Source organism: Littorina saxatilis, linkage group LG6 (assembly GCF_037325665.1).
Source record: "Littorina saxatilis isolate snail1 linkage group LG6, US_GU_Lsax_2.0, whole genome shotgun sequence".
Lineage (NCBI taxonomy): Eukaryota > Metazoa > Mollusca > Gastropoda > Littorinimorpha > Littorinidae > Littorina > Littorina saxatilis.
The window spans coordinates 42,876,979-42,903,521 of NC_090250.1; the positions used below are offsets into that span (position 1 = coordinate 42,876,979).

Here is a 26,543-nt window from a genome sequence, read left to right on the forward strand (position 1 = left end):
CAGTAGATGCATGGTGAGCATAGAAGGTGTGTTTGGTTGATTTATTTAACCCTTGTTGAATGATGTGGTCATTTGTACGAATGTGTGTGTGTGTCAGTTATTGAGTGCGTGCGTGTGTGCTTATGTCGGTCAGTGAGTCTTGCATGTGCGTGCGTCAGTGTATGCATACTTCTGTGTTAGTAGACACTAATAGATAGTGTGTGTGTGTGTGTGTGTGTGTGTGCGTGCGTGCGTGTGTATACATATGTGTGTGTATGTCTGTGTCTGTTTTTCTGTGCGTTACCTTTCACTATTAACGCAATTTACATCTACAACGTTTTTATTGATATGACGTCAAATTTCATCACAAAACACACTTAACTGATTACGATTGTACAAATGTAAGAATATTTATACATGGAGGCCTACAATGTATTTCGCGTCAAAAATCCAACATAAATTATACCACAACATAAATTACAAAACTGATAATCAAACACAACAGTATGAGTTGATTTCCTGACTACTGGGTTATGTACAATGATCTAGCTGATATCTTTCTTTCTTTCTTTATTTGGTGTTTAACGTCGTTTTCAACCGTTCAAGGTTATATCGCGACGGGGAAAGGGATTGGGGGGGCGGGGGGGGGGGGGGGGGGGGGGGTGGGATAGAGCCACTTGTTAATTGTTTCTTGTTCACAAAAGCACTAATCAAAAAATTGCTCCAGGGGCTTGCAACGTAGTACAATATATGACCTTACTGGGAGAATGCAAGTTTCCAGTACAAAGGACTTAACATTTCTTACATGCTGCTTGACTAAAATCTGTACAAACATTGACTATATTCTATACAAGAAACACTTAACAAGGGTAAAAGGAGAAACAGAATCCGTTAGTCGCCTCTTACGACATGCTGGGGAACATCGGGTAAATTCTTCCCCCTAACCCGCGGGGGGTATCTAGCTGATATGAGGTACAAGTAACTGACAAATATGAAAAATAATGAATGTGAAATGAATATTTTCCCCGGGCAGTAACAATACAGCATTTCTATCGATGAACAGAGCTTCAAGAATAATATCTTGATTGGTTGTAAAACATAATACAATAATACCGCACATATTTTAAGTTACCACACAATGAAATAAACCAAAGCAAACGAAACAAAATAATTAACATTTTCAGCTTCATGTAAGCATGTCAGCTAGATAAAGGTAATTGTGTCTCTAAGAATAACGAACCTGTGTGACAATTTTAGATTGAAAACGCAAAACGAACTCTTCGTCCTTTGTGACGATACAGCCTAACGCTAACAAAACGACGGTCCAAACGTCGAGAGTTCGCACTGTTTCATTTCAAAAATATCAGGCAAAAGGTTTGATAGAACTATGAACCGATTCAGACATGGTACAAATAAGCAGTGGACTATTTTATATTTGAAGACGACAATAAACAGATAAATACGCACATTTCTCCCCCCCCCCCCCCCCCCCCCCCCGATATTTCTACAGTAGTCTCTGTATATACATCTTTGCGCATATTCATATATAGTTGTGAAGTCTACTTACACATGCCATTACACGCCATATGAAACAGTTCTCATTGGATTTCAAAGTGAATCAAGATTTAAACCGAAGATCTGAGACTTGCTTGCATGGTCAAGTCAAGCCATGTCTCTAATGTTTGCCACTTTAAGTCTAACACACGCCAGGAGAGTTTGAATTGTTCATGTTTGTTTGATTCTAGGATACGAGTGTTCGATTTCTGCTTTCTCACCATAGTTGTTCCTTTCTTTCTTTCTTCTTTTATTTCTCCCTTTCTTTTTTTCTATATATATCCCTTTCTCAAAAATCTTTTTTTTTCCGGGGTATAATTTTGTCTTCCTTTTTTTTTTTCCTTTTTTTTTTTGTGCTCCTTTAATCTTCTTCTCATTCCACTTCAGGAAAAAAAATCTGAAAATTACTCTACAAAGTGTTTGAACTTTAAATCCTGACAACAGCCTCACCACCAGGAACCCCGCTAATGGGAGGGGAGGCAGTAGCAGATGTTGGAAAAGCCTGACCCCCGCTACCGCCGAAACCACCAGAACCGGTGTTCGTAGGGGGCGTCTGAGTAGCTGATGGAGCAGCGTGACGACATCGGCACGTGACCGGAAGCGCGACGCGTTCCTGGGTAATCTTGTTCTGGTCGTTGAGGCCGTTTTCACAGTAGGCAAAAAGAGCGGTGGGTTGCACGTAGGGCTCGCACGCTGAACCTGGGGGCTGCTGGAACCCGGTGGGAGACAGACACTGGTTGCACCTGTGAGAGTTGAACGTAAATTGACAATTAGTAAGCTGGAGTTTGTGCTGTTTGTTTCAGACGATGATCATGATCATTTAGCCTTACTACTTACATCATTATTATATCTGGTCACAAGTGGATCATATAACAGTAGTAATATACTTGTGATCTGGTATAGTTATGATGACAACTAACTCGACATAACTCGTCTGGAATATTAACCGTCAACAAAACGTTGTGACTGCTGATCTAAACGGTTTATTAATACATGTCCCAAAACAGACCTGTTGGTCCTAAGAGAACGTTAAACTCGAAAAGTCAGTTTGCAATTACAACTTTGAAAACTACTCGTAACTTAAACGTTGAACATTGACAAGAACAATAATACAAACAATGATTAAAAAAAACCGTGACAATACTCGATTAACTTTCTTCATAGTAGGCTACGCTTTGAACTGATGGAAACTAGTCATTATACTGATGTGTATGTGGGGAAAAACCCATCCCTTTCTATTGACTTTGCTTTTAAGTCAAGTTGCGCTTTGTATTTTGAGATTGAACATCATTGAACAAGAATTGCTTGTTCTCCCTTGTTTAATTACCGGCCTGAACAGCGCTTATGTCGAAAATGAATGATAGACTCACTTGCACGTGGCGTAGTAGTAAGGCTGTTGCTGACCCTGCAAGATCCAGCAGCTAGAACCGTATCTCTGGAACACTGTGGCTCTCTGTTTGCTGGTGGGGCAACCCAAGTCGCTCTCCCTGTGATCAATAAGGAAAAGGTACAGTGCTCCATACGAATTGTCCACATATGACTATATCATATAATTATGCTATCGTGTTTGTTAATTGTGTTTTCCCACGTATGACCATAGTATTTATGCTACTGTATAGGCCCATTGCAGAAACTCAAGTTAACAACAGCATTTCTACTCGGCGCGCGCGGTATGAGAATCACGGGTCGTAACTCTCTGGAATTGGTCATCCGCCGCCATGTTGGATGCCTTGCACGATCTCTGACAGTGCTTGAGCGTTGGGTGGCGACTCGACAAAAGTGAAAATGACACGTTGTGTGGCCAAAAACTGCAGTCAGCAGGCACACTTTAGGATCCCTAAAGTTGTTTACCATCAGGGTGACAACTGGAAGGAAGTTACTGAGCGGAGAAGACGATTATAACTGGTTATTTTTTGCTGTGTGCAGTGCGCTAATCAACAATTGTCCATCGGTTGTGCCTTTAGAGTGAACACTGTGATAGGATGCTTTGAAAATTATACTTTGCAGTAGTTACCTGAGCTGCATTGTACCTCATTTGCCTGTCTTGAGAGCTTTATCTTGTGAATTTTGGTGCACTGTCTGCATGGTAATTTGAGATAAAGAATAAATAAATGAATATAATAATGTATTCTTGCTTTACTTTTTATGTTGTGCTGTTGTGTTAAAAAGGCAGATCCCCTTTGGACTCATGCATGCACAGTTTTCTTCATTTTGTCTGCATACACAGTGAAATACGCAAAAAGAACAAGAGTGCAATGAAGAAAACTAACAAAGACGGCATCCAATATGGCGGCGCGAAGAGAGTATGAACGGAGTTGTGCCCCTTAGGGCTAAAGCTAGCCGATCCATTTGATAACGTCACGCCGAGTAAGAAGAATGAATTGGACCTATATGTTAATTGTGTTGTCCCGCATATGACTATATATTATATGCTATCGTATAATTATGTTAATTGTGTTGTCCCACATATGACCATAGTATATATGCTACCGTATATGTTAATTGTGCTGTCCCGCATATGACTATATCTTATATGCTATCGTATAATTATGTTAATTGTGTTGTCCCACATATGACCATAGTATATACGTATATATATAAATATATGCTACCGTATATGTTGATTGTGTTGTCCCACATGTGTTTTTGATTTTCATACAAACTGGACGTTGTGCACACAGACAAGTGAGCATGGTCTCGGTGTCTTGAGTTTGGATACATTGGAACCCCCTTTTAAGACTCCCTAAATTTAAGACTTCCTCCTTTTTAAGACGTTGATGTTAGATGTTCCGTTCATAACCTCTGTAAAGTGACCATTTTAAGATTCCCTCCGTTTTAAGATTCCCTCCATTTTAAGACCTGATTTTCACACATTTTTTGAGGTCCTAAGAGAGGGGGTACGTTCCACTGTACAAAAAAAGATCTTTTGAATGCCAGTCATTTAGCAGAATGGAGGGAATATGATTAACTCACTCATTTTTTAATTTTTTTTTAATAATACTCACAAAACAACAAACAATCATGTGACAATCGTGTCGGTAACAATAACCACTTCTGGACGTAGAAAATAAAAACAGGACAAAAACAACACAGTCTTCATTAAATCTAGAAAAAAAAATTGTTTGACATAAAGACAAACTGACTAAATCGAGAGTAGAAAATCAAAATATAAATAAAAAGGCAAAAAAATCTCTGTACAATTTGCAAACAATATTAAACTCACTCATTGTTAGCGTTGTTAACAGGAGCCCCGTTAACCTGTGATGCGAAGCTGAGTAGGGCGGACAGCTGGGGGTTGAACGACAGCTCCTGGCTGATTGCCGTTTGCACTCTGAAACACACAGCGATATCTGACATGCAATTACAGAGTGGAGAACACGCAAAATAGTCAGATTCCGTTGGTTCGACTTTGGTGGTGTTGTTGGTGCTTGTGGGACCGATGATGATGATGATGATGATGATGATGATGATGATGATGATGATGATGATGATGAGGAGGAGGAGGAGGAGGATGATTAGGAGGAGGAGGAAGAGAAGGAGGAGGATTATGAGGAGGAGGAGGAGAATTATGATGATGATGAGGAGGAGGATAGCTTAAGGAAGAATGGAGAAATAGAGAGAGAGAGAGAGAGAGAGAGAGAGAGAGAGAGAGAGAGAGAGAGAGAGAGAGAGAGAGAGAGAGAGAGAGAGAGAGAGAGAGAGATGGAGACGTAGCTTCAGGAAGGATGGAGAAATAGAGAGAGACGAGTGGACAGAGGGAGAGAGACCGAGGAACGGACAGACAGACAGACAGACATACACAGAGACAGAAATAGTAGAGAGAGGGAGAGAGAGAGACACACACAGACACACACACACACACGCACACACACACACACACACACAGACACACACACACACACACACACACACACACACACACACACACACACACACACACACACACAGGCAGCGACATGGACACATACAACATCGATCCCAAGCCAAAAGTGTATAACGCAACTCTACGTACGGTAAGTGTGAGTACTCACTGTTGCGGCAGAGAGGTGTTGGCCACCCTGTCTAGCAGGGGGGTAAAGACGGGGGGTGTGCAGATGTTGGCGGTGAAGGAGGGAGAGCTTGGAGTGGTGGGCAGGTTTGGGAAGGTGGGAGGGGCGCGCGTGCTGAACCCAGGGAAGTTGTTAAAGGGGTTCCCGCCTGCACCACCCCCAGCACCAGCACCAGCACCACCGCCACCGTTGTTGAAGCCGGGAGGGAAGCCAGGGAAGTTAGGGTTGTTTCCGTTACCCCCGGATCCACCCCCGGTTCCACCCACGGCTCCACCAAATCCACCAAAGCCCGGAAAACCTCCGGGGTTACCCGCTCCTGTGTTTCCTCCCCCTGTGTTCCCAGCGCCTGTGTTTCCCCCGGGGTTGTTTCCACCAATGGTGCTACCTCCGCCGGTGTTGCTACCGCCATTGGGGAAGCCGCCGGTGTTGCTACCGCCATTGGGGAAGCCGCCGGTGTTGCTACCGCCATTGGGGAACCCACCGGTGTTACTGCCGCCGTTGGGGAAACCGCCGGTGTTACTACCGCCGGTGTTACTACCGCCATTGGGGAAACCGCCGGTTCCTCCGCTGATTGGAGGGAACCCACTATTGCCGTTGATCGGGGGGAACCCGCCTGACCCAAACCCGCCTCCGTTGTTGGATGGGGGGCGAGGGGTGGGGAAGCTCGGGAAGGAGGGGAACCCTCCTGCTGCTCCTCCGGCACCGTTGCCGCCGAACCCCCCAGTGGGGATGCCGAAACCTCCTCCAACTCCTCCTGCTCCTCCTCCCCCTGCGTTGCCAGAAGCACCCCCTAAGCCGCCTCCGATGTTACCGAAAGCGTTGTTGGCGAAGTCCGGGGAATTGTTGCCACCGAAGTTGAAGAGGGATGGAAAGTTGAAGCTGTTTGCCCCGAAGAAGCCTGGACTGGCGGTGGTGGGGGGGAGGGTGGGGCCGGGGGTGAAGGGGCCCACGGTGGGGGGCGGGGTGCCCCCAGCGATGTTGTCGGGGATGTTGACTATTCCGGTGTTATCGCTGACCTGGCGTTTGACTCGGCTGTTGGCGTTGTCGCTGCTGGTCTTGGTGTCGCTGTCGCTGCAGTGACACGCCACCGCCAGGAGGCTCAGGCACACGGCTTTGGCGAACAGGGCCTGGGGACACAGAATTAGAACATTTACTTAATTGTACATGTTGTTGTTTCTTATGTGTACACACACACACACACACACACACACACACACACACACACACACACACACACACACACACACACACACACACAAACAGATCTCGACCATGCTTGATGGGCCATTCAAAAATGCCATTGCGCATATAATCATATCTCAGCAACAGAGCTTTAACAGACAGGGCTTTGCACAAACATAACCCATTGACAAGTTAATGTACAAGATCTCTGGGTTGTTCACTTTGCTTGATAAATAATTTCCAAAATGCCATTCCGCATTCCATCTAAGCTTATTTAAATGTACTCTGTTTGTCGCTCACACACTCTTCCTGTTCTTTTGGCATGTTATGTCAGAATATTTTGAATCACTTGTTTGCACAGACAGAAAGATTTGCTTCGTTTCCTCCTCATTCTCTTATTTCTTGTTCTCACGACAGGTGCTCCTTGTCTTTCTGTAAGGCCGTCCTCAATTGAGCTCTAAGTTGACTTCGCGGAAGAAAAAGAAGGTATAAGAAAAGCTGGATAAAAATGTAAACCAGTGAAAGATTAGTAGTTCTTTCACAGTTTACTAGTTAGCTGCTCTGAGAAACTTCTATATCAACTCAAGGGGAAGAACTGTGGCTGTTCTAAAATATTTGATGATTTGAATTACTTCCCTTGTTTGGTTCCAATTCGTTTTTTACCATTTTGTTTTGTAAGGTCTAAAGTTGTATTATTGTTTAGTTATGCTTTACTTGTACTATTTAGTAATGATTTAATGATGTTTTAGAATATTATTATTAGAAAATTTGTTTTAGTTTAAGAGTATAGACATGTCTTGGATCCCAGTTTTTAATAACCAGGAATGTTATAGTTTATAGTTTTTGGGAACTTTAAAAATATATTTAGTGTTTAGAAATTATTTGAAAGATGCTTAATTGAAGCTTGGTAATTTTAGTGAATATTTGGAAATGTTGTTTTATTTGTTAAGAGGTAAACTGTTCTAAATTAATAATTACCTTTGGGTTTCTACAAGACTTGAATCTTCCTTTCCTTGAGAATCTGACTGAACCAGCTGATCCAGCCCAAATTTGTCCTGAATTATAAAACGTTTTATTCCTAAACCAGGTAAGAAATGGCTTAAATATTAAGTTAGTTTGTTTCTAATATGTATTGTGTACTGTTTTGAAAAGTTATATGAGGTGGCACTTTTTATTCTTGAAGGATTCTTGGGATTGAAATTAATTATGAGATTCTGGGAAAGATGCCAGAAAGACCATGTGGTGTCTGAGCAAAGTGATGGTATGAAGTTGTAGAAGAAATGAATTGTGACATGATAGGTTAGTGTTTTTACTATAATGTTTTGATTATACAAGATGTCTTTTTATGTATCAGTTGTGAGTAATAGTTGATTATTATTTTAGGACTATATTTGATAAAATTTGATTTTCCTTTGTTGCATGATTTACTTACATGGTGCCTGGCCATGTGGTTTTCCTAAAAGTTTCAAGACGTTGTTTGTTCTTGTTTTGAGGCATAGAAATGATAAGTGTTAACAACTTATTCATTTCTGCAATTAATTCAAGTTGATTTGTCATTAATTTGGGTATTGCATAACTGTTGTTGTGCGGAGCACAGGAAGACTGAAGTATTTGTTTTGTGTGGATTGTTCATGGTTGTAAGAAATGGAACATAGGCACTGTATTGAGATAAGAGGGATCACCACGCGAACTGAGATTAAGTCTGCACAGTTGTTTTGTTAACTGTCGGCTTTATGAGAGATGTAATTTCGAGTGTGCACTGCAACTGGTTACATCAAGAATAATTTGAGACATCAAGTGAATGTCTTAGGTTTTCTGTAAGGGTGATTATGCTTATAGCTAATCACTAAATGGATGAAGTATAGTTTTGATTGACTCTGCTTGTAGCTGTGTCTGATATAGTCTTAACATAACTTCTATCTATTATGGAGGAATCATTGTTATCACAGACAAGTGGGGCTGTGGTTTAGACAATATTTCTGATTGGGTTGGATTCCATATATCATGTATTACATGATATGATATTCCTAGTGTATTCCATTCTTCAGTCATGACAATAACATTGTATTGTTTACGTATTGTGTTGTATCATGTGTTATGTTCTTTTTGTTTTGTTCTATGGTGTATAAAAAAGTGTTCTAGTGAAACTGAAATTTTATCTTGATGATTGTTGAATTATACTTATGCTGTGTTGTTTTATTTTCCAGGGGTAACCTTTTTGTTGTTGATCATCGATCAGCAAGCGTTTGATTCACGATGGATATTTTTTGGTCTAGTGGACCCCTGGTTGTGTCTGGTTTTTGATGAGAGAGTTTTAGATTTTTAGAGAGGAGATTTTGTATTTTTGAAACTAAGTAATTTAAACAGAAGAACTTTTATATTTTGTCGGTTGAACATATGATTGTAATCTGAAAACTGATTTAAAGGAAATGCTTTATCCAAAATAAATTTCTTAGAACACTACCTCATTTTTTGTTTGTTTATTGTGAAAGCAAGATTGTACCTCACCCCGAATCCTCCCTTTAACCCTGCTAACACTGAAATAAAATATGTATTAGCAGTAGGTTTACATTTTGGCGCCCAATAAGGGACTGAGGTTTTTTTGTTTCACAGAAAATTTTCAACTTAGTACATAAAAAAATAGAGAAAGGAAAAAGAAGTTATACAGTAGTAAGAAGAAGGAAAATTTTTGGATTTTTTGTAGGACATATTTTTTTTAATTTGTAACACGCGGTACACAACCAGGGTGATACAGATTTAAAAAGATGGCTCGTGAGACGGCCCCAACCGCTGACGAGATGGCGGAGTTGCGGGACCAGGTCAAGGAGATGGCCAATGAGCTGGGGCGTCAGAAGGAGGAGGCCATCAAGCAGAAGCAAGAGGCGACTGACGCCGCCACAGCCGAGCTGAACGACCTGCGAGAGCGACTGGCTGGCGTCACAGAGGAACTGGGTCGTCAACGCCAGCAACCCATCACGGTCCAAGTGGACAACCCTCCCCAGCCTCAGAGGTTGAAGACTTTCACCGGCCTTGCCCCCGCTGGAGGGAACGAGTGTGATTTTAGGGCTTGGGCTCAGCAGATGGAATCATTTCTGCTGACACCCGACCTCAAGCCTTGCGACTCCCGCATCTTGGCCAGCTTGAGGGGAGTGGCCTTCAACGCCGTGAAGGAACTGACCACCAACGCGGACATTATTTCTAAAATCCGTAGTCTTTTTGGGTGTGTGGAGGACACTGAGGCCCAGCTCCTTGCCTTTGCCAGCAGAAGGCTCAAACCAAAAGAGAAGGCAGCTGATTTTCTGCTTCAGCTTTGGGGGGAGCTGCTGGAGATCAACACGATGGCCAAGCTCGGAAAAGAAGAACTCCAGACGAAACTCTACAGAACCTTCTGTACGGGTTTACAGTCGACCCTGCCTCTGCTGGCCCTGGAGATGCGCAACAAATTTGGTTTTCCAGGGACAGCAGCACCAGCCCTGGACGACTTACTGCTGATGGTCCGCCGGACGGCGGAGATGGCCCCAGCACCGGCAACGAAGGCCACAACACAGGCACACGCCCACCAGGTGGAGGCCCCTGCCATTGACTACGACAAGCTGGCCGACAAAGTGGCAGAGCGTCTTCGGCCTGCCCCAACAGAGGGCGTGAGACCTGCACCGAGGGGGGGCAAGAGACTGTGTTTCAATTGCGGGGTGTTTGGGGCACACATCGCGAGGGATTGCAGGAGTCCTCCAAATCCCAGGAGAGTCGCGGAGGAGCGGTCCAAGATGGGCAGCCCGTTAAACGGTCGTCAGTCAATGGCAACGGGCCGCCGTTGACTGAGCTTCCTGCCACGGAGAGAGCCCGGAGACTCAACAAGGCCGCCGACATCATCGACAGCGGTTTGTTGAGTCTCAATGCAGTTAGGCTGCAAAGTCCTCTCACAGTCAGTATCAATCCTGGGAAGACATTAGAACTACGGGGGAAAATACCTGATGAAACGACCAAGGATATTAACATTTTTCCCCGATATCCTGATCTACTTCCACCAGGGTTGATAGTGCTCAGTGCACAGTGCACTGATCTGACTGTGAGAGTAGTAGTGAAGAACACCTCCAGGACGTCGGTTAATTTAAGCAGCACAGATATTATTGCCGAACTTAATACAGATGATTGTGACAGTAACATTGACTCTTTAGTGGGACCAGCCTGTGAGACACCTATCCAGATAGGTGATGTGCGTAGTACGTGTCTCATCGACACAGGGTCACAGGTGTCTACAGTCGGTGAATCTTTCTATCGAAAACATTTCCAGCATTTGGAACTGCGTGATCTGGAGACTGAACTCACTGTGAGAGGGGCGGGTGGAAGTATTGTACCATATTTGGGCTATGTTGTGATGAGTGTGTGTTTGCCATTGGATGCTGTTGGTGTGAGGGAGAGTGTGTCCACTATGGTTCTTGTTTGCCCCGATACTGAGTATTCTTCTAAAGTACCATTCATTATCGGCACAAACACCCTTAATCTGTTCGCGAAGAAGTGTGAGCAGAGAGTCGGGGGGCATTTCGCAACTGTGTTACCTCTCAGAAGTGAAGTAGCTTTTGCATACAAAGACTTAGCCAGAAATGAGACCGGACGGCTTGGTTCAGTGAGACTACTTGAAAAGGATGTCACTGTCCCGGCCGGTGAGACCGTTGAGGTCAAGGGTTTCAGCGGAGCTCACGTACCAAGTACGCGAAGTTCAGTTCTTGTTCAAGAGCCAGTTTTTCATACCCTACCTGAAGGTCTGAGGGTGATCAGTTGCAAGGTGCCTACCAGTGCTCTACCCCGTCTTAAAGTCTTTTTATGTAACAGTTCTGATTGTAACATTGTTGTTAGAAAACGTCAGATTGTTGCAGATTTGTTTGTTGTACATGCTGAGTATGACCTTCACAAACTATTGAGTACGTTGTCATCCAGTGAGAGTACTGACAGTGACAGTGACAGCAATACTGTACATGCTTGCAGTGCAACTACTACCACATCCTCAGAACCCTCAGGACTAAAGTTTCAGTTTGGTGAGAAAGCTCCGCCTGAGTGGTGTGATCGTTTTGGAAAACGACTGGACAGTTTTAGTGATGTTTTTATTAAAAGTGAGTTTGACATTGGTCGGGCTGAGACAGGACTTTTTGACATTGAGCTGCAGCCTGGACCTGACATCAGAGAAAGAGCAAGACCTCTTTCTCCAAGAGACTTTGAGGAATGCCGACAACATATTCAGGGGTTGTTGGATTCAAAGGTCATACGACCATCAAACTCTTCTTTTGCAAGTCCCATAGTCCTTGTGAGAAAGAAGACTGGTGCGCTCAGAATGTGTGTTGATTACAGAAAAGTTAATGCACGTACAGTGAGAGATAGCTACTCCATCCCAAAGGTTGAGGATCTGTTTTTGACACTAAGCGGAGCTAAGTATTTTTCCAGCATGGATCTGTGTAAAGCTTATTATCAGGTTCCCATGTCTGATCATGCCAGCAAAGTGTCAGCATTTATTACTCCTTTTGGTTTGTTTGAGTGGGATAGGTTATCCCAAGGACTAGTGAATGCTCCCGCTTGTTTTCAGAGACTCATGGAGACTGTTTTTAGTGACATGAATCTTGTTGAGCTGATAATATTTCTGGACGATATTTTGATTCATGCACAGTCGCTTGAAGAACTGGAGGAAAGAACAGTGAAAGTGCTCGAAAGACTGAGAAAATTCAATTTGAAGCTTGATCCGTCCAAATGTATTTTCGGAGCCACCGAGATCCGTCATCTGGGTTACATGATATCAGAAGGGACCATACGCCCTGACCCAGAGAAACTTGCGGCTGTCACTTCATGGCCAAGACCCTCCACCGTGAAAGAGGTCAAGTCTTTCCTTGGTTTTGCAGGGTTTTATCGCCGTTTTATCGAAGACTTCGCCAGTCTGGCAAAACCCCTGAATGACTTGACGATAGGATATGTTCCAGCTAAGTGCAAGAAGAAGACAGGATCAAAGAAGCCCACTCTGAGTCTCTCGTCAGATATTTCCCATCTGTGGGGTGAGAAACAACAAAAAGCATTCCAGTCGATCATTCAAGCGCTCACAAATTCACCTGTTCTGGGGATTGCCGACAAGAGAAAACCTTTTACTCTTCATTGCGACGCCAGTGGCACAGGTTTAGGCGCCGTACTGTACCAGGAACAGGACAAACAGTTGAAGGTGATAGCCTACGCAAGCCGGGGATTGAACAAGTCTGAGCAGAATTATCCGGCACACAAACGGGAATTTCTTGCACTGAAGTGGGCCATGAGCGACAAGTTCAGCGACTATCTTCTGGGCTCGCCAGTGACCGTCGTGACGGACAACAATCCGCTCTGCTACATTCTAAAAAATGCAAAACTTGACGCGACCAGTCACCGTTGGCTTTCATCACTATCAATCTTTGACTTTCAACTGAGGTATAAGAAGGGGACAACTCACGTCGATGCCGATGCTCTATCCCGACGTCCGCAGGAGCCGCCTGAAGAAGACCTAGAGTACCAGAAAATGATGGAGGAGACTGAGTTCCTGCGCGATAAGGCAAAAAGGTTTGAGGAAGAGGCCCAGGCAACCGTAGAATTGAACCGGGAAACTGTGTGTGCCATCCTCACCGCTAAGGGAGTCCGTCGTACTGCTACTCTTTGTCGCCAGTCAGTCCAGCATCGCGAACAGTTTCAAGACGACACAGAATTTCAGGATTCTGAGTCAGAGTGGTACCCAGCAGTTGAACATTTAGTCAAGAACCCGGAACTGATTAGTGATGACATTCTGGGCCCGCCTGAAGAACCAACACCGAGATCTGAGCGCTGCTGGCGAAAACTTCAGCTGGAAGACAAAAACTTAGCGATAGTGATAAAACACTTGGAACAGAGAGTGAAGTTGGATGCCAGCAAAACAGAACACTGTACCCCCGAGTTGAAGATGCTTGCCAAAGAACAGGGAAAATTAGAGGTGAAGGACGGTGTCTTATACAGAAGAGTGCTGGAAGAAGACAACATTAGGTGGCAGCTAGTTGTTCCTTCCTCCCATAGGGCTGAAGCCATGAGGGGAGTCCATGAGGATTTGTTCCATACACATGCTGAAGACGCAATCCGACAAGCCAGACTCCGTTTCTTTTGGCCGTACATGGCTCGAGACATTGAAACTAAGATCAAGAAATGCAGTCGCTGTATTCGAAGGGGGGCGCGTCAACAGAAAGCTCCTATGAACAGCATAGAGACATCATTCCCTCTTGAGCTACTCTCCATCGATTATCTTACTATTGATGTGAAGGGACAGAAGCAGAATATCTTAGTGGTAATGGATCATTTTACCAAGTTTGGTACTGCCATTTGTACTAAAGACCAGACTGCTAAGACTGTGGCTAAGGCTCTGTGGAACAATTTCTTCATGATCTATGGGTTTCCTAAACGCATTCTGTCAGATCAGGGACGTGATTTTGAGTCACAACTTCTGAAGGAAGTATGCGATCTGGCAGGCATAAAGAAGTGTAGGACGACACCTTACCACCCTTCTGGGAATCCGGTGGAGAGGTGGAACAGAACACTAATCCACATGTTGCGAAGTCTGGAAGATGAGCAAAAGGTTGACTGGAGGAAAAGCTTACCCGCAGCAGTCCACGCGTACAACTGCTGTATTCACCAAAGCACTTCTTTTAGTCCGTATTTCTTGTTTTTCGGGAGACAACCACGGCTGCCGATTGATCTAGCGTTTGGTATAGATCTGAGTAAAGACAAAAGGACCCCACGGCAGTACGTCAGAACACTGAAAGAGCAGCTGAAGAAATCGTACGACTTGGCCACAGCAAATATGACCAAGTCAGCAAACAGAAACAAGGCCAGATACGATTCTGCTGCTCATGCAGCTGAGTTGGAATGTGGAGACCGGGTCTTGGTTCGACGACTGGGACCCAGGATTGTCTCCAAGGTGACAGACAGGTGGGAGAAGGGAGTCTACATTGTTGTGTCAAAGTCGCCTAACGTTCCAGTATACACGGTTCAAGAGGAGACGGGCAGTGGTCCCAAGCGAACGCTGCACAGAAATCTTCTCCTTCCGATCGGTATGCTAGGAGGTGACACAATGGCAGTACGACCTACACCTGCACCCAGACGCAACATTCCCAAGAAGAACATCCCAGTCATCGAGTCAGATGATGAACAGGAGGAGACTGATATGGAACCTTTTCAAGTTTTAATCAAACTTGAGAGAGATGGGTTGAATGTTAATGCTCCAGCCTTTGTCCCCTCTACCCGAGATGACAGTGAAAAGGCTAAGTCTGAGTCAGAAGACAGTTCATCAGGAGAGCAAGCAAATGCATCGTCAGAAGAGACCGAGAGTGAGGAAGAAATTTCTGAGACTGAGGAAGAAACTTCTGGGAATGAGGAAGAAACTTCTGGGAGTGAGGAAGAAATTTCTGAGACTGAGGGAGAAACTTCTGCTAGATCACCCCCACGCAGGCGATCGACTCGAATAAGACGACCTGTAGAAAGGCTTAACCTGTGTCATCGTGTGGGTCTGGAACGTCTGGTAAATTGTCGACTATCCGAGGTAGTGACTCAGTCCTTGGTAACACTGCAGGACATACCCATGTCAGATGGTATGGCTAGGGACATAGAGGATGCTCTTCGGACAATCATACATTTGTGTTCATGATCATGTTCTGAGTTGTCATTTGATGCTTTGTTATTTTTTTGTCTGATCTTGTTTCTTTTGAAGTTCAGAATTTGGTTCTGAGGATTGTTTGCCTTGTTGAAGTCAAAACAGGATATTTTGGTGCTGATGTGAACAAATATTCATGTGATTATTGTGAATATTTGGGTTTTGAGTTTTTAGAGAACTGTATTAAGTTCTTTGATAGTGTTTGTATTTTTAAAGAGGATAAATCTACATGTTATGCTTGTGCATTTTCGGTTTTTCGGTCATAAGCATATGTGTTGATGATTTTGATGTTGAGATTTTTGCAGTCTTACTTAACTTTACTTGCTATTGTAAGTTTGTTGAACAGTGAGATTTACTGAGATTGGTCATTTTTTATTTCAAAAGAATTGTTCCTTTTGATGATGATATGATTTTGACGGTGCTACAATTAAGTGGAATTGTGGAGAGTAACCTATTGTTGTGACTGCTAGTTGCAACAGTGTTTTGGTGCTATGAAGAGTTGACAAAAGATTTTGTTTTCTCCAGACGTTTTGAATATATACTCAGGAAGGAAAGTATAGCTAATGACTTGCATTTATGTTGTGTTTTGTACTGTGTTCAGTTGTTGGGAACAATTATGGTTTTGTGAACATTTTTGTTAAAATGTTATTTAATTTTTTGGGAAATGTTCCAATTTTTTGAGAAAATAAGGAAACATTTTCTTTGGAGGGGTGTATGTAAACCAGTGAAAGATTAGTAGTTCTTTCACAGTTTACTAGTTAGCTGCTCTGAGAAACTTCTATATCAACTCAAGGGGAAGAACTGTGGCTGTTCTAAAATATTTGATGATTTGAATTACTTCCCTTGTTTGGTTCCAATTCGTTTTTTACCATTTTGTTTTGTAAGGTCTAAAGTTGTATTATTGTTTAGTTATGCTTTACTTGTACTATTTAGTAATGATTTAATGATGTTTTAGAATATTATTATTAGAAAATTTGTTTTAGTTTAAGAGTATAGACATGTCTTGGATCCCAGTTTTTAATAACCAGGAATGTTATAGTTTATAGTTTTTGGGAACTTTAAAAATATATTTAGTGTTTAGAAATTATTTGAAAGATGCTTAATTGAAGCTTGGTAATTTTAGTGAATATTTGGAAATGTTGTTTTATTTGTTAAGAGGTAAACTGTTCTAAATTAATAATTACCTTTGGGTTTCTACAAGACTTGAATCTTCCTTTCCTTGAGAATCTGACTGAACCAGCTGATCCAGCCCAAATTTGTCCTGAATTATAAAACGTTTTATTCCTAAACCAGGTAAGAAATGGCTTAAATATTAAGTTAGTTTGTTTCTAATATGTATTGTGTACTGTTTTGAAAAGTTATATGAGGTGGCACTTTTTATTCTTGAAGGATTCTTGGGATTGAAATTAATTATGAGATTCTGGGAAAGATGCCAGAAAGACCATGTGGTGTCTGAGCAAAGTGATGGTATGAAGTTGTAGAAGAAATGAATTGTGACATGATAGGTTAGTGTTTTTACTATAATGTTTTGATTATACAAGATGTCTTTTTATGTATCAGTTGTGAGTAATAGTTGATTATTATTTTAGGACTATATTTGATAAAATTTGATTTTCCTTTGTTGCATGATTTACTTACATGGTGCCTGGCCATGTGGTTTTCCTAAAAGTTTCAAGACGTTGTTTGTTCTTGTTTTGAGGCATAGAAATGATAAGTGTTAACAACTTATTCATTTCTGCAATTAATTCAAGTTGATTTGTCATTAATTTGGGTATTGCATAACTGTTGTTGTGCGGAGCACAGGAAGACTGAAGTATTTGTTTTGTGTGGATTGTTCATGGTTGTAAGAAATGGAACATAGGCACTGTATTGAGATAAGAGGAATCACCACGCGAACTGAGATTAAGTCTGCACAGTTGTTTTGTTAACTGTCGGCTTTATGAGAGATGTAATTTCGAGTGTGCACTGCAACTGGTTACATCAAGAATAATTTGAGACATCAAGTGAATGTCTTAGGTTTTCTGTAAGGGTGATTATGCTTATAGCTAATCACTAAATGGATGAAGTATAGTTTTGATTGACTCTGCTTGTAGCTGTGTCTGATATAGTCTTAACATAACTTCTATCTATTATGGAGGAATCATTGTTATCACAGACAAGTGGGGCTGTGGTTTAGACAATATTTCTGATTGGGTTGGATTCCATATATCATGTATTACATGATATGATATTCCTAGTGTATTCCATTCTTCAGTCATGACAATAACATTGTATTGTTTACGTATTGTGTTGTATCATGTGTTATGTTCTTTTTGTTTTGTTCTATGGTGTATAAAAAAGTGTTCTAGTGAAACTGAAATTTTATCTTGATGATTGTTGAATTATACTTATGCTGTGTTGTTTTATTTTCCAGGGGTAACCTTTTTGTTGTTGATCATCGATCAGCAAGCGTTTGATTCACGATGGATATTTTTTGGTCTAGTGGACCCCTGGTTGTGTCTGGTTTTTGATGAGAGAGTTTTAGATTTTTAGAGAGGAGATTTTGTATTTTTGAAACTAAGTAATTTAAACAGAAGAACTTTTATATTTTGTCGGTTGAACATATGATTGTAATCTGAAAACTGATTTAAAGGAAATGCTTTATCCAAAATAAATTTCTTAGAACACTACCTCATTTTTTGTTTGTTTATTGTGAAAGCAAGATTGTACCTCACCCCGAATCCTCCCTTTAACCCTGCTAACACTGAAATAAAATATGTATTAGCAGTAGGTTTACAAAAAGAAATATAGAAAGAGAAAAAAGAGAGAGAGAGAGAGAGAGAGAGAGAGAGAGAGAGAGAGACAGACAGACAGACAGACAGAGAGACAGAGGGACAGGGACAGGGACACTGACAGACAGACAGACAGATTGAGAGAGAGAGAGACAGACAGACAGACAGCAAGACAGACAAAAAGACAGATAGATAAGGACAGATATATAGAGACAGAAAATATAGAAATTTTATTAATGAATGATTCAATGTAAGGGTACAACGTGAGTCCGCTTTATCAAAGCAAACAAGAATAATAAAGAGTAAAAACGCCAGAGGTTTAATAATCTTGCTTAATCGCACTCAGTGCCTGCTATGTTAAAGCCACAGTAAGCCTCCCGTAACCCATCACAGATACGGTCAGGCTTTTACACACAGTACAAACACCCTTTCATTTAAACACTCACCGATTGAGAACATCCTAGGTGCCCTCCGTAAAGAGCGAACAATTTTCAAAGAATTTATTTTTGCGTGGTTTATCTTACCCCTGAGCCATCGTGAACCCGTGTGATCCAGTTTCCCTTTTTCACAATGTAGTCGTCAGTTAGTAATTTGAATGCGACTCGATGTGAGCTTATCTACAATAGCACGTTTTTATGCACGAAACAAACAGCTGTGGTTTACAAGAAGAACTCTAGCGATGGCTTTTGACTGTTGAGAGGAACGGCGATATGCATAAACCGTCGTCTGCTACGACCCTTGCGTGACCCTTCTTCCGGGCTTTTCTTTTTTCAAACTTTCACAACTTCGAATTGTACTGATCTTGTCTTGATGAAAAAATAATTCTTTTATGATTAAAGAATGTTTGTGTAACAAGCTGTCAATTTATTATTTAGATTTTAAAAGTTAGGTCAGTCTAGCGCAAAAACGCACCACGGTCCAAAAACATTCTGATAATCATCGATCCACGACTATCGCCAGTTTACATCGATAGAATGAGACCCGAAGGGAAGTAACTCATTTTTGACCTGAGTTCAGGATGGGTCCAAAAAGTGTTCGAGACAATCTGCAAAATTAATTCTTTAAAAATTGCTCGCTCTTTACGTAGGGCACCTAGGATATTCCCGTTTGGTGAGCGTTCAAATGGAAGGGTGTTTGTACTGTGTGTAAAAGCCTGACAGTATCTGTGATGGTTTACGGGAGGCTTTCTGTCCGGGCGTGATTTCCGGTATTGAATATTCATAACAGGCGTCCAGCACCAAAACGAGGCGCCATTGTTGTAGAGGACCAAGTCCACGAACATAACTTCTTTGAAAATTTCTCACGCTCGACAGAAAGCAGCCAGGATGTTCCCGTTCGGTGAGCGTTCAAATGGAAGTATGCTTGTACTGTGTGTAGACGCTCGGGGAGCTCTGTGATGGTTTACGGGAGGCTTACTGTGCCTTTAAAGTCCGTAATTATCCTAAGGTGACCATGCAGGTTCAGTCGAACAATTCAGCCTGGGGGTTTGCATTAACTCATTTGTACTTGAAAAAATGAGACAATGTTAAATTTCTTATAAATGTCAGAATCTGCTGCCCTTTGACAGACATATTTATTATGGCTTCTGATGGAATATCGTCCAGACCAAAGAGTCTTGTGCTTTGACACAGTCAGAAATACTGGCGGCCCAGTGTTACCATGACATATTTATAGTTTTAAACCAAATACCACCCACAAATGACACAGCTTTTCTTTTCAAATCAAAAATAGACATTTGGTTAGAAACCAGGAATCAATACTAGTTTGACATATTCATAGTTTCAAACTCTATAATATAATATTATCTCAAAGCGTCAAAGCATCAATATACTGCGACTACAAAAAAAAATCCACACTGTTTACGAGTCTGTGTGCCCTCATGCATTTATGCAAGGCCTCTCTGTCGGTAGCTGGGAAACAAGAACTGTGTGGACAACAATGCACATTAAACTTGGTTCCCGGCCCAGTGGGATGCTCCATAAACCTTACACTCGACCTGGTTATAAAATTCAACTTTCTTTAAGGCCATATGCAGGGAAGTTTATACTCTTTCGTCCTTTCATCTTGCGAGCCACCAAAGCTGTGGGGCCATCAAAACTGGGTGGTTTACAAACACAGGTGTGTTTGAGGACCGTTCACCAGCTGCGGTTGGATTCAATACTACCATTGTCTCTCCGGGCATGAACATTTGAAATGTTTTAGTTTTGTAAAGGGGTATGGTTATGAATGTGTCGATTCAGATTCACTTCAGGTTAAAACAAAATAAAACAAAAAAACTTCATCCTGGAAATGCAAGAAATATACCAGGGATTTCAGCTGATGTTTTCGGGTGTCACTAAAACTCGAAAAGACGCGAAAAGACACGAAAAGACGTGAAAAGACGCGAAAAGACGCGAAAAGACACCTTCTTGTAACAATCACCTCCTTACTTTTCTTTTCTTTATTCGGTGTTTAACGTCGTTTTCAACCATTCAAGGTTATATCGCGACGGGGAAAGGGGGGAGATGGGATAGAGCCACTTGTCAATTGTTTCTTGTTCACAAAAGCACCAATCAAAAATTTGCTCCAGGGGCTTGCAACGGAATTCGCTATCTCTTAAATGAGGCTTTGATCTGAGCGCATCAAACATTCCCACACGAACGTGTTATCAGCGGCTACCCCGGGTAACTCATAAAAGTTACGCAACTGACCACACGCCAGCTGAGCTGGTGTTCTCTCCATCCGATCCGACAAAGGAATTAACATCTACTTGACAAAACGCCGATTCCCCCCAACATACCCAGTCAAGCTGGCGGCATATTACATTACGACCACCTGGGGCCCAAGCGATCCGTTTATGGCGAGCTTTTCACAAATGACCGCCCACTTCAAACAGATAAAAACTTCCTTCCCCCAAAGGAGACTGTTAATTGTGTGCAGCTGGCTGGACACGGCTAGCGAATACCAACACACATCCACACACACCCTCGTATACACACACACAAGCTCATACACACTTACACACACTTACACACACACACACACACACACACACACACACACACACACACACACACACACACACACATGCGAGAGAGAGAGGAAGAGAGAGAGAGAGAGAGAGAGAGAGAGAGAGAGAGAGAGAGAGAGAGAGAGAGAGAGAGAGAGAGAGAGAGAGAGAGTGTGCATGTTTTGATGGTTGTTTATATTAAATCACCAATCTCGACTAAAAACAGTTACATGTACCAGGACTTTTCGCGTCTTTTCGCGTCTTTTCGTGTCTTTTCGCGTCTTTTCGCGTCTTTTCGCGTCTTTTCGCGTTTTAGTGACACCGGATGTTTTCAGGGGAAAAAACTTTTAAAAAAACTACAGAAGAGCACAATGGCTTCTCTTTGAAGCCTCGAGTATCCTCCATGATAATAAAACAAATAATACTTTCTTTCTTTATTTGGTGTTTAACGTCGTTTTCAACCGTTCAAGGTTATATCGCGACGGACAAATAATACACCAAGCATCAAAAGCGAGCAGAAAGTTGAAGAGAGATTTCTTTTGCAAGGGGTAACGTGACCGCCGCTCAAATAAGAGTACCCTAAAAATCGCCCTGACAAAAACGTAAGGTACCAGTTAAAAAAAAAAAAGCCTAAAGTTCAGAAGAGGCACAACTCTGCAACTTTTAAACACGGGAAAAAATCAAATCAATTATATATCCGAGCAGGTTATTTTGTATGTCTGACTTGCGTCGCTACTGATGCGGGTTTCGATCGCATGAACAATATGTTATGTGCTGAAGTTATATATGAAGGAATAAAAAATAAAAATAAAAAAGTCTAAAATAAAAATAACAAGTCGCGTAAGGCGAAAATACAATATTTAGTCAAGTAGCTGCCATTTTTCAGCAAGAGCGTATACTCGTAGCATCGTCAGTCCACCGCTCATGGCAAAGGCAGTGAAATTGACAAGAAGAGCGGGGTAGTAGTTGCGCTAAGAAGGATAGCACGCTTTTCTGTCCCTCTCTTTGTTTTAAGTTTCTGAGCGTGTTTTTAATCCAAACATATCATATCTATATGTTTTTGGAATCAGGAACCGACAAGGAATAAGATGAAAGTGTTTTTAAATTGATTTCGACAATTTAATTTTGATAATAATTTTTATATATTTAATTTTCAGAGCTTGTTTTTAATCCGAATATAACATATTTATATGTTTTTGGAATCAGCAAATGATGGAGAATAAGATAAACGTAAATTTGGATCGTTTTATACATTTTTATTTTTTTTTACAATTTTCAGATTTTTAATGACCAAAGTCATTAATTAATTTTTAAGCCACCAAGCTGAAATGCAATACCGAAGTCCGGGCTTCGTCGAAGATTACTTGACCAAAATTTCAACCAATTTGGTTGAAAAATGAGGGCGTGACAGTGCCGCCTCAACTTTCACGAAAAGCCGGATATGACGTCATCAAAGACATTTATCAAAAAAATGAAAAAAACGTATGGGGATTTCATACCCAGGAACTCTCATGTCAAATTTCATAAAGATCGGTCCAGTAGTTTAGTCTGAATCGCTCTACACACACACACACACACACACACACACACAGACACACAGACACACAGACACACAGACACACGCACATACACCACGACCCTCGTTTCGATTCCCCCTCGATGTTAAAATATTTAGTCAAAACTTGACTAAATATAAAAAGGACTAAACTTCAGAATTGGCACAACTCGGCAACGTTTAAATCCGGGAAGAAAGTCAACTCAATTATCAATCCAGAACAGTTTATTCTGTACGGCTGACCTGAGTTCCTGCTGACGCAGGTGTGCATCGCATGAGCAATAGTTTTGTGCTGAGTTTATATATAAAGGAATATAAGAGAAAAGTCTAACATAAAATCAAGTAGCCAAACACGAAAGAAAGTGCTGCCGATCAAACACACGGAGAACACAGCAGTGCAATGCATTCAAGCAGCAAAGAAGGATCGGAATGAAAAATGATACTTCGTTTTTTCTTATCTTCAAAGAAGCTGGAAATACAGTTGTGAAAGTATTGAAGCCACAAAGATGGACTGAACAAATCTTTGTGTTGTTTTGTTCCATACTTCACAACACATTTTTGCTTCTTCGCACGTTTACCTGTATGAAATTGTAATCGTCAGACCGCTGGTTTTCTTTTAAAGAGCCTTAGACAATAGACTTAGTGAGTTACGAGGTATGATCCAGACAAAATGATCAAATGTGATTTTCGCACAGACCGTTTGGCGTAACTGGCCCCAATTGCAGCAGTCATTAGAACTACTTTCCTCCGACATCGATGCAGAGTCACAAGTGTCTAAGCCAATCAGAAGAGACCTTAAGGTGGCCTTATTTGGGGTTGCTTTTCAGCTCTGATTTGACGTCTTTTTTGTAGGTCCTGGGTGCAGTGAAACTTGTTGGCAAAAAGTCTGATGTTCAAAGAGGGTATATTCAGCAACCTCAAGGGGTGTATAATCAGGTCTGAAGAATGTGTGAGGCAAAACTGGGATCATTTGTTTTTTTAGGAATGGAGTTACGGCCCTTCTTTTGTGGAGACTGACATTTTCATGAAGGAGAAGGGCAGTCTGGGTTTCGCAGTTTGGTCGCTGACTGCCAAACTCGTGAATAAGTTTTGGTAAAACGGTTTCTGCATAGTAGGCTATGTGACAATGACAGTGCTGTCAGTGGACAGAATATCGACAGCAACGGGACCATCGTGGTCGTGGTCGAAAAATACAGCATGCCCTGTTTTTGCTTTGAAAACCTCGCTTACAAATTTGATACATCTCGTCATTTTGATCTAGACACGCTTTGTTTCTGTGTTTTCTGGCACTAAAGTAGAAGGAAACCAAAGTCTCATGATCAGTGACTACACTAACAACAAATTTGGGTCTACTGGGTTCACAACGGTTGAGCAGATCGCGTGCGAGAAGACCCTGATGCTCCTTCCGTTCCCCTGTAAGCTTATGAAGCACCCATTTTGCGGCCAGCTTTTGAAGCGGAAGATCATTGAGTAGAACTCTCTGGATTGTTCCATATTTAAGTTGAAGTTTTGCTCTTTATATCCGCATGTACACTTTTTAATCTTAGTTCTTAAATTTTGACACAGCAGCTACATTATTCTCGTTTAAAGCGCTCTTCGGAAGTCTTTTTGGCTTGTCAGAATTATTCCCCTTTTCCCCAGTTTCAATTTCCCTTTTCTTTTGTCAGATTGTCGAATATGGAACAGCTTTGATTCATGTAACATTCTTCAGCTTTGTAGACATTTTCATTGTACCATTACCCAGCTACACTCTTCAAAGAAGTGAAGATTGTCATGGTGCTAGACAAAAGACCCCGTTTTGAAGCACAACCCAAAAGTGACGTATTTTAAAACCTCGTCATTTATGACGTAGTAACCAAATGACGTTGTCTGTTGGAGGTATACCAGTTAAATGGTTGGCCTTTCACATGATATATTACTTTTTATGATCAGTGGCCTGAGACACCTATAATCGGGGTTTGATCATTTTGTTTGGATCATATACCTCGTACCAGCAAAATAGATACGTGTACTTGAACGGGGCCATGGTCATATTCAATGGAAAGAGATAACGCTAGAGATGTGTGCATACTCTCTCTCTCTCTCTCTCTCTCTCTCTCTCTCTCTCTCTCTCTCTCTCTCTCTCTCTCTTTCTTTCTCTCTCTCTCTCTCTCTGTCTTTGTCTCTCTCTCGCTCTCTCTCTCTCTCTCTGTCTCTCTCTCTCTCTCTCTCTCTCTCTCTCTCTCTCTCTCTCTCTCTCACTCTGTGTCGCTGTCTATGTGTGTGTATGTGTGTGTGTGTGTGTGTCTCTCTCTCTCTCTCCCCCTCTCTCTCTCTCTCTCTCTCTCTCTCTCTCTCTCTCTCTCTCTCTCTCTCTCTCTGATTATTCCCCTCATAAAATTTCTCGAATTCAAATCGCAGAGCACAGGTGGAATTTCATAGCTTCTCTTGCTTTTCTTGATTTCTATTTTTTTTAATAAATGAGTTTGCAAAAATTCTATCTGACAGGTGCACGTTATGTCGTTGGGTATTGTGAAAACAGTACCAGGAAGGTATCACCTCTTTCTGTATGTGAGAAAGTTGACCATTTCACTAAAGTTCTATCTTATGCAATTACTTGCAAATGTTGTATATCTGTAATGGAGTTTATTCGCGACAGTGACCCAGTTTCAAAAGAACGCTCTCTTTTGAGAACGGATGCATTTTGCTTATTCAGAAATAACATTTCTTTTTCTTTTTAAGTTTGTGTTGATGTTGAAATATATTCATTCCTCCCCGTGTTCTATTGCTTGCATCTTTTTGGTTGTTTGTTCTGTAGTTTTTTTTGCTTCTGCACTTTTTTCTTCACTTTACCACACTATTGTGTTAATCATTATTATTATTACATCTCGGTAAACCAAGAATCACATGATTTGAAAGGATGCTGCTACCAACAGTGCTGTCGATTTTTTTTTAAAAGAGATGTCAACCTGCCTAAAAGTGTCAAAAAATGTTGTCGAAAATATTTTACTTTGAATACAGAATACTCTATTTCTCGGGGAAACACGGAATTGTTCTTAATGTCTAGTTAAAAAAAATCGACAACCCTTACACTCATTCACACTGAAACTTTAAAAGCTCAAGCAAAGAGTCAATGAGATAAATTAAACCAATCTAGAGAATTAATTGAGTAAAACAAGCAAACAAGCACAGAGACTAACTCAAGTACATTTACAAACTAATAAGATTTTGTTGATCGCGTTCGTCACAAATGAACTCTGAATACTATGTGAAAAAAAGAAATCAGTTGCATGACTGTGCTTAATACCATGTCCCCAAAGAAAGCCCTGCAATGAGAAGGCTCATCTAGCAGACGGACATTCATAGCACGCTCTGCATCTAATTACAAAGACCCCAAACAACAAAAAACGTTTCAAAGCTCTACTTACTTTCATCTTAGTGCTTTGGTTCACAGAGTTCTATCTCGCCAGTGATAGAGTTATGGTCTTCCAAAAGTGTACAAAATTCGAACAGGCACGTCCACTAAAGGGACGCAACTGGGTCGCTCATCTTTATAGTAGCAGACGACACGAATGTGTCCGGAATCTATTATTTTGGGAGACAATAGCGATGACGTGCCGAGAGGGACTTTCCCCGTTGTTTTTATTGCTCAGCCCTGTTCCCTATCCCAGGTTCTTTCCCTTTGCCACATGGAGGCGTACTGCGCGTATTTCCATGTGGGTTGACGGCATAACCTCCCCTTCGCAGCGTCATACAGGTCGTAAAAAGATATCCGAACACCGTAGCTAAAAAAGCTAAGGTTTTGGTCAAT

At 41.7% G+C, this 26,543-nt stretch overlaps 1 protein-coding gene across 1 annotated transcript; it reads right to left on the reverse strand.

The window, feature by feature from the left end:
* Positions 1-42: 42 nt before the first annotated feature.
* On the reverse strand, positions 43-26,357 carry LOC138969284 (uncharacterized transmembrane protein DDB_G0289901-like). The gene is made up of 5 exons (XM_070342040.1): positions 26,161-26,357; positions 5,565-6,709; positions 4,757-4,864; positions 2,904-3,020; positions 43-2,276 (listed from the first exon to the last, which is right to left on the reverse strand). The coding sequence occupies exons 1-5, from the start codon at positions 26,164-26,166 to the stop codon at positions 1,961-1,963; spliced, it is 1,692 nt and encodes a 563-aa protein (XP_070198141.1). The 5' UTR covers positions 26,167-26,357; the 3' UTR covers positions 43-1,960.
* Between the last annotated feature and the right edge of the window lie 186 nt (positions 26,358-26,543).